General features: G+C 33.0%; 1 protein-coding gene across 4 annotated transcripts in view; it reads right to left on the bottom strand.

The window, feature by feature from the left end:
* The window catches only part of LOC106463192 (phosphoinositide 3-kinase adapter protein 1-like), a 49894-nt gene that overhangs the window by 13187 nt on the left and 27197 nt on the right, over positions 1 to 9510 (bottom strand). For all 4 annotated transcript variants that reach the window (XM_013923189.2, XM_022390641.1, XM_022390638.1 and 1 more), the window contains exons 2-5: positions 8579 to 9093; positions 4242 to 4380; positions 1575 to 1844; positions 182 to 372 (exon numbers count right to left, since the gene is read on the bottom strand). In XM_013923189.2, the coding sequence (XP_013778643.1) occupies positions 182 to 372; positions 1575 to 1844; positions 4242 to 4380; positions 8579 to 9093 (1115 nt within the window). The remainder of the gene's footprint in view (positions 1 to 181; positions 373 to 1574; positions 1845 to 4241; positions 4381 to 8578; positions 9094 to 9510) is intronic.

Here is a 9510-nt window from a genome sequence, read left to right as displayed (position 1 = left end):
TATTTATATATATATATATATATATATATATAAATACAGGCTTAAAGAAACTTAAACCATAACAAAAAATAATCATTGAAACTTTCAAGATTTACTACATTTTAATGACCATCAGTTAATCAAAGATCACAACTGAACAAATTCTTTCCCACTATACTGTACAGATATATTATAAACATGCCTGATAATCTTCAAGCATTCCTGCTATATCATTGTGTCCTTCCTGGTTAGCCAGCTGAGCTGGAGAGAAGCCATTAACATTCTGAAGTTTACATGCCTGTGCTGCCCCAGAACACTGAAGCAACTGTGATGTCAGTTCTCTTAAACCATACCTGGCAGCAAAGTGAAGTAATGTGGGAAGTTCTTCTTCACCTAGAAGAAATCGTACATCAGGGTTTATGTAAAGTTTTCTTCACCAAGTTATAAATATTTGCAATTAGTATTAGTAGGATGCTATTTTAACCTGATTGGAAAATTTTTAAGTACTGTTAATGGGCAGCTCTTCTTCCACTGGTAATAAAGCATTCTCCTCCAACTATTCAAATAGATTTAAGGTCAGTGTTAGTCAAAGTGTGAAGTTTTTATAACCACATTGAGGAGATTTTAGGATAGTTTTAGTGAGAAGTAATAATAGCTAAGATGTGAAAATGTTTGGTTGGTATTAATGGTAAGTTACTGTAACCAAGATGAAGACAGTTTAATGAGGGGGAAATTTCTACAGCCAAGTTGACTTTAGCTAAGAATTTATAACAGGAAGTTTTTGTGTCAAAGTCAAAAAGAATTAATGCTCATCAGTATTAATGGAAAGTTTATGACTAGTCCAGAATAAGTGATATTCGTTTTTCTGGGAAGTTTGTTTTGTGAAAATAAGATGAAATCTTCTTTACTTAAAAAGGATAAAAATATATTAGATTAAGACTATTTAACAGAAAGGACCAATTCACAGAATTTAAAAACTGTGAATAATGAGGTAATTTTGAGCAAAGAACAAATTGATATGACCTAGTATGGGTTAGCAATTTGCCTTTTTTTGTCAGTCTAATAATTTGATTTTGTGTAGATTTCAAACAAAAATATATAAAGTCAACAAAATCATGTAGAAATTTATTTTGCTTATTAAACTGTGCTAAAGGTTATTTTACATTTCAGTTAATAAAAGCTAAAAATAAAAATTAGTATGCAGTTTTATTTCTCCTTTTTGGGGGAGGGAGATTTCTGTCTTGGATAAAACAGGTCACCAAAGATTATGATTGTTTTTAGAAAGAGTCAGATAACTAAGAATTCTAGCTATTATTTTTGCCATAATGTTTTGTTTTGGTGAAACTGAGCACATTGTTGTGAAAAATAATGTTCATGAGAGGCATGATGGCAAGTGTCCTTCTGGAGTCAATGAAAATTATATAGGTTCAGGTGTTGGAAAGTAAGGAACAGAGTCTATAAACATTTAACTACTCTTATGTTTGAGTTTATATCCAATTCTAGCAAATTAACAAGCAATAGTTGTTAAAATTCACTACTTCTTGTTTGAATTGATATCCAAGCTAACAAATAATTAATGTTAAAATTATGCTTACTCTTCTGGTTTAAATTGATATCCAGGTCCAGCAATTTAAATCCATTTGAGGGAAGGTTTCTTTGGAAGTTTTTTACAAGTAAATTGTCCACCTCACTACAGGATGCGACTCCCATAGTTTGTCGCAGCATTTCATAAGGTGAATTAACACTCTGTAGTAATGTAAAGAGTTCTCCCATTTTGGATTCACACTTCAAAGCACGGACACCCAAGAAAAAATCATCACATTTTACATGAACATTTAGCAGCTTACATACTTGCATACAGCCGTCTGAAAAGAAAGTTTACATAAACACATATATATATATATATACATTTGCAGCAATGTTATATGAACACTGTTATTGTTTCTTAAATTAGAATTATTGAAAAATACTCTCCAAAACATTACTCATAATTATCTACAGTAGCCAACAAAAAATATGAAGCCACCAATATTAAAACAGAGATAGAAATGATAAAAGAAACTGGTTCCAATGTTATTGCAAAGAACAACCATAGAAATTTATTTTAAAAAACAGTTGTCACCAATCTTGGCATATAAATATAGATTAAAAATTCAAAACCAACCACCAGCATTATTAACATAGGTATACAAAAATGGATATATCTATTATACAAAGAAAACAGTATAAAGTAGTCTATGAGTTGCCCTTGTCCAAGGTTACTATTTTGGGTGGAATTCCCAGAAATTAGCCTGACTCAGTGGCAAGCAACAAATCCATGAACAGAATGTACTTCATATTTCTTTGTCACCAATATTTGCAATTTTGGTGTTGAGGTGAAAACAATAATTTATCTTATATAACTTGTACACTGAATAACTCAGAATAATAGATCAGTGGCATTAATGTGCTACATATTTTTGTTTTCAAAATATTGCTATAAATATAGGATATTTGTGGTGAGTGTAGGACAACTAAAACACTTCATACGGAGATTACAGATCTGCCCTTGTTCTTCAATGAGAAATGAAATTCACATAAACATGTTTATGTGACAAGTTTATGTTTATGTTTCAGTAACAAGTGGTAAAACCAAGAAAATACTGGGTCTCATGTTTCTTTCTCACCAAAATTCTCATTTCTGGTGTTCAGGGAAAACAAACACTAATAGTCACCAACATCCTTTCATGCAGAGAGACAAGTAGTTATAAAAACATCACTAAAAAAGTTTCATATTCTCTACTTTCTTACTCAAACAGGCATGACTATTGTCACTATCCAGGAGCTTACCATCCTTTCTGAGAAAACTATGTATTTTAAATTCCAAGACAATCAATTATGAGTGAACTGACAACCCAGGTATTGGCTCATCAGTCACCAATCCAGGATAACTTTACATGGAAATATTCGATGATAAGTTCTTTAAGGGATACATAGATGGCACTCTTATCTCCTAGTTCCCATGAAGAACTTGTTCCCACCCTTTACTTGTTCACTAAACTTCTTTGACAACATCAAGTTTATCCTGTAAATGGAGAAAGAAACTCTTCTTTTCTTGAATATCTTAATCAACGGATAAAAAATTATCCAAACAAAGAGAAATATCTTAACTTCTACTTCTGCCATCAAATATGGAACTTTACAATGCACTGAGTCAAGGAAAAACCTGAAAATATCTCTGTCACTGATGACCAAACACCTGAACACCAACACAGCCCAGAACCCCCTCAAGTTAAATGATATTCAATTAGTTTTACCTTCAACTTTTATCATATACATAGAATCAATCTATTAATGTATGGCCAACAAGTTCAATGTGGAAGTCTTCCAGAACCATGAAGTCCATTCTAGAATATCATTTAAAAGATTCAGTGTTCATGCATCCAGATATATATACACAGAAGGAAATGGGTAAACATTCTGGAGCAAGCAAGACCCAGAAAAACAAACAGACTTTTATAGGCACAAAATTCGGTCACTAATCAACATGCCTTTTTAACTGGACATTCAATCAATTGAAACATTACAAAATCAAAGTCAAAAAAGTAAAAATTACTTATACCACAAACAAATGGTAAATGATGAACAAATGTTTTCTAACAATCACAGTGTTTTGGGCTGGGACGCCCTTCTGGTAATTTTAAATGTTTATTAATGACTACACATCATTTGAACTGATCCCATAACCCTCTTACAAGAACGTTTCTACCATTTATAGTTTTCTTCCATATTATACAAACTATCCATACAACCACAGACCTGAAGATGGGTAGCAGAAATCACTCAAACTTTACCACCTATGCTATTTCTTCATTGTTTTGAAAATTCAACTGAGCATTTCTTTCAGATCTACAGATTCTGTATAAGACACACACACATATATATATATATATATACACACATATATGTATATATCAGAAGAACACATTCTGTTTGCTGCTTATTCTAAACTGTTTTCATGAATTCACAGTCTAAGCCTTCCATCAAAAAAGAAATTGGTAGTTCAGAAAAAGGGTACTGTGTAAGAAACTGTAAGATATGTTTTAACTACTTTACAAAGAACTCCAAACAGAAACTATAATCTGCAAAGATGTGTTTTATCTAACTTACCAGAAACTACAAAACTGTAAAATATGTTTGATAAAAGGAACTATAAACTGTAAGATATATTTAACTAGTTTACTAAGAACTACAAACTGTAAAGTATAACATAACAGTCTTACCAGGAACTACAAACTGTAAGGTGTATGGGTTCCTTCTTTTCACTGGCATCTCCTTAACTCCATTACCTTCTAGTATTATCTGAACTTTCTGATCATCCCTAATAGCTCTGTCTAAGATCACGAACACTTTCCCATTACCCTACAGAATTTTAAAACATGCATTATCTTAATTTAGTAAAATACTTCAGACATATCTAACTAAAATTTAAACAAATTCTTGACTTGTTTTTCATTATTTGAAAGACTATTAAAAAGAACTGTTTCCGAGATTATGTTTGTATCCACTTATCAAATGTTTAACAGTTTTTCTTATAATTCACTGACCATAAATTATAATTTAGTGAAAAAATCTCAACCTACATCTTTGTAAACTCTTACAAGTTAGTGTTTAAATACAAGTTTTCTACTGGCTGGTCTTTAAGTATAATGTTTTGTATGTACTAATTTTTGTCTATTTTTACCACTCAGGACTACACTAACTGAGAAATACTCATTCAAAAAAGAAAGCAATAAATACTTTATAAAAACAATTATGAACAAAGATTTTCTGAATATATATTCCCCTCCCCCAGACATGATTCTTCATGGAAATAGTTTCCAATCAAACAAAGAAGCAGAACATCCTCCCCAGTTTATAACAGTGTTCCTATTAAAATGGACAAAAAAAGAATGAGTTAGTGTGAAAATTTTCATTTTACAAGAATGTGGCAAAATGAAGGCTAAAGCAAAACACAGCAACTTTATTTTATATTTTCAGTTTGTAAGATATTATCATTTCACGTGCATTCTAGTGTACATACCATGCAAGTGAAGTTCCTATTTTTATTAATAAAAAAAACGTTGTTATATTTCATCTGCAATATATATGTATTTTTCCAATTTTAGTCTGACTTGTTGATCTACTAACCATCAAGGCCAAATTTCTTTTAATGTGTAGCTCTCCTCCCATCCATCCTGGTTTTGTAAAGGTAAAACTTGAACATAATTTAGATTATGTTTGTTTTGGTTGTTGTTAAGCACAAAGCTACACAATGTTCTATTTGTGCTCTGCCCAACAGAAGTATCAAAACCCAATTTTTAGCATCATAAGCCTGTAGGTAATAAGGTAAATGCCAATGGGCTATTTTTTTCACAATCAACAGCCATTAAAAACACTTACTCTCATTGGCATTTTAAATATATGTTTCACACCTCTACCAAACCCTCATTCATGTGCTAGTCACCTAAATAAAAAAAATAACTTTCAGATCCACTAGACTATCAGCAGTGCTTCCTCAAATAAGAATGTCAAAAAGAATACAAATTATCAGGCTTCGTTTGTTTGTATGTTATTCAACAAAAAGCAACACAATTTATCTGTGCTCTGCGAACTGCAGGAATGACACTCATGTTTGTGTTATAAGTTGTGAGAGGGTTGGGACTACCACATTTCGAATATATATGGAAATGGAATACAAATGAGTAATCTCCATAAGATCACTTGCAAATACCAAATAATTAACCGTATCTTCAGAAGGTTGCACAGTTGAAAAATGGGAAGGCAGACAAAATCAGCGAGAAATCACTATATCACTTGCAGAAGTTGCAGTACTGCTATATAGAGAAAAACAAATTTGTGCACAGCCTTGGCGCCACATAAACAGAACAGAATTCGTGCTGCGAGTAGTAGTGTGGAGAATGGTCTATGTTAAAGTGCCGTAAATATTTCAGGACAGGTGCACGAGTGTCTCAATAACGTCACAACTTATCTTCATAGCACAGGCTATAAATACGACAAATGGCCGAGTAATAAGACGAAAGCCGCTTCTCATTCCAGCAGAAAGTACGTCGGAAACAGTGGGTATTAGAGATATTATCACACCCACCTGTCTTTTACTTTTAGGACATGTTAATTTTATCCAGATTTGCACAATTCTGTGACAACAGAACCACCTGGACTTGGCAAGTATCATTTTTCAGGAACCTTCATTGAACCATCTGTAAGCCACGACAAAACACGGCGGTAATTTCTGTGCTGCTGGTATGCGAAGAGTCGGTCACTACTGTTCAATACATTACAATTTTTGAGCAACGACCAGCAGCTAGCTTATCAGAAAAGGCAGTGTTTTCATGCAAGATAAGGATTCCGTTCATTCATCCCAAGTTACAAAATAACTGCTTGAAGGACAAAACATTATCATATTCCTTTAGTCATTCCAATCGCAGAATATGAACTCTATAGAGCAGTGATTCTGAACGTGGGGCGCACACACCACAGGGGGGTAATTTGAATAGATTTGAAAATGCTACAATAAGAAATATTTTTAATTTGGGTGTGAAGAGCGAAAAACGTTCCGTGACTCAAAACTAAATTTCTAAATTTTCAAAATGTCTAAATTAAATTATTAAAAACATAGCCTGCACCAGTAGCCAAACATAACATAAGAACATGTGTTCTACCAGGATGATCTACACACATCAGGAACCGAGGTCTAAATCAATTTGTGGTTCCGGTATTGTGAAGCGCTGTCTGGTTATGATAAGTATATTTCCGTTAGCTAGGAAGGACAAAGAAAATATGATAGGCACTCGAGTATATTTATTTACGTCATTTTCCCGCTTTCCTAGTCCTGCTTAACATTGTATATATTTCAGCTGTAGTTAATGGTTTCTATCATTTTGACAGTCTGTATATTTGAAAAAGCTCTGCTGATTATAAGTAGATCTAAAAATCAAAATTATTTTATTTAGTTAGTTGTTTGGCATGTGAACGATTTTGCACAGCTTTAAATGAACGATATAGACGATTATTTTCATCAGTATTCTATAAAAAAAATTAATTTGTCACTAATGTGTACTCGCGGTGTAAATTTAAAAAAATCAACTTAACATTTTTTATACGGGAGATGAATACGTACCTCACAGTCTATAGATAAGTAAAGATACATCCACTCCAGAAAAAATGCCTTTATAAGTATTAACTAAACAAACTTGAATGAGGATGTCTTTAGAAGTTGGTTGTTTATAACACTTTCGCAGTGAACGATCAAGGATGGATCGCAGATGCTCTCTAGCAGTGGTTCTTAACATTTTTTGCTCCATGCCCCACCTCGACATCTCAAAAACTTTGATGTCCCTTTAATATACAAACACATTTGGTGTTGAAAAGGTATAATAATATAATGTGTTGTACACGCCTAAATCTTTTGAATACTATGTGATGCCTGAATCTGAAGGAACCGGCTCTTCTGTGCAAAATGAAAGCTCGTGGGGCTGTGTTTAGATAACCAAGTTCCTAAAGAAATTATTAGTAGTGTTATATCAATTTCTATGGTTAGACGGGTTATTCTTTATTATTCTGTAAAAAAGGACTGTTCACTTAACGAAAAGGTTTATTTGTTTGTATTTAAGCATAAAGGTGTACAGTGGGCTGTCTGTGCTGTGTCCACCACGGATATCGAAACCTGATTTTTATTGTTATAAGTCCACAGACTTACTGCCGAGCCATTGGGGAAGGGGGTCAAACGAAAAGAAAAGTGGTTTATTTCTGCAACGGAAAGTTTTACAACATAAATTACCTCGTTAACTCGGTAGTCGATTCATAACACTGTAACAGTCTCAGTAATTAACTCACAAATTAACTGGCTCTCTGTCTGATTAATTCGTCAACAACAACTGTCTGGTGTTTTTACATAATATAAGTTTTCTTCAAGTCTCTAGAAAATTCGAGTTGTCACGTGCATGTCACATCAAATCTGAACACTAGGAAAATTTTCTATGCGTCACACATCATCATTACGTTATGCCAAAACTTCCTCTATAAACAGAATATTAACTTGTTATTGAACTGTAGTTAATAAATTTGTATATATTTGTAAATTTTACATTCTTAGCTACATAAATACACTTGTCGACAATCAAAATATGAAACTTTAATTTCTAAATAAAAGATTCTAAAAGTTCTAACTACATTATAATTAAACGTTAGGGCTTAATACATAATTACAGCTGCTTGTCGTTGTTCTTCATTTTTAATTTTAGAAAAGGAAATGTAATTAATCTTAATTATAACACAAAATTATAGCTTACTGTATGTACTCCTACCTCTGTGACATTGTGAGGTGACGCCTAAATTATTATAATTAGACGTTAGTACTAAAAACATAATTATAGCACACTTTTTGAGTTCTTACCTTTCTAATTACGTGAGATGACACCGTAATTCATCTTTAAGAATTAAAACCTTAACATTAAAAACAAAATTTTGGCGTGCTCTTTGTATTTCTACGTCTTAATTAATTCATTGCAAATAAAGGTTGGGAATAAAATCAAAATTATGACGTGTTGTGCAATCATACCTCTTTGATTTTGCGAGGTGACACCTTGAACTGTGCTTTTTGAAAAGCTCGACTTTCTTGAGCACGATTCAAAACGCCGAAGGTTGTTTCGATCACATTTTCTACACATTCTCTGTCTTGATCACGAGCAATCAAACGTGGCCATGCATCATACGATACAAGAGCTGCTTTATGGAAAGGTGAAATGTCGCCTTCGTCGATGCCACACAGCATGGCGACTGTTTGGTTAGGTCTCAACAATTTTCCTAATTCGAAAACTTCAGCATGACCGTCAATGAACTCCAAAGATGCAGGTGACATAATGATAAGCACTGCTTTGGCAGAAGTAAAACTCTGTGCACAAACAGATGGAAGAGGAAATACCAAGGTTTCTAAACGTTCGTGGTTAATGGAGATAGATTGAGGTCCACTACATGAAAGAAATGTTTGGGTTAAATATCGGTCCCACTCTTTAGCGTCTTCACAGAATAGAATAGTCAGATCTGGTGATGCCATGGACACGCGGCTGTTCGTGGCTGAAACAAAATGAAAAGCTGTGGTGAGAAAATCTTTTAAACAGTCGTAGAGGCAAAACATAAATTCACATATTTGTTTAAAAGTAAAATAAACAGATGCTTGATCTCAAACTAAACTAACATGTTACAATAACCAAATGGTTTAAATCTCCCGCATATTAAGTTCATCTGTAACAGGTCTTGAAATAGCTAAAAATACGATTATTTCAAGGGCACTTTGCAAAAGAACCACTTTTCTTTAAAGCTTCAAAATTTAGTACAAATAAAATCGTCATATACAGGACTGTATAAGTGTTAGGAAAACATAATATTTTGTCTATTCTTTCCTATTTTATGGGCTAATTCTTCCATATCATTACATAATGTAAATTTCAACACTATGGTAATGCTTCACTGATCCCTGTTGACAATTGAATG

Source organism: Limulus polyphemus, unplaced genomic scaffold (genome assembly GCF_000517525.1).
Source record: "Limulus polyphemus unplaced genomic scaffold, Limulus_polyphemus-2.1.2 Scaffold1345, whole genome shotgun sequence".
NCBI lineage: Eukaryota > Metazoa > Arthropoda > Merostomata > Xiphosura > Limulidae > Limulus > Limulus polyphemus.
The sequence above is the reverse complement of the archived record's forward strand: the minus strand, read 5'-3'. Positions and strand labels throughout refer to the sequence as shown.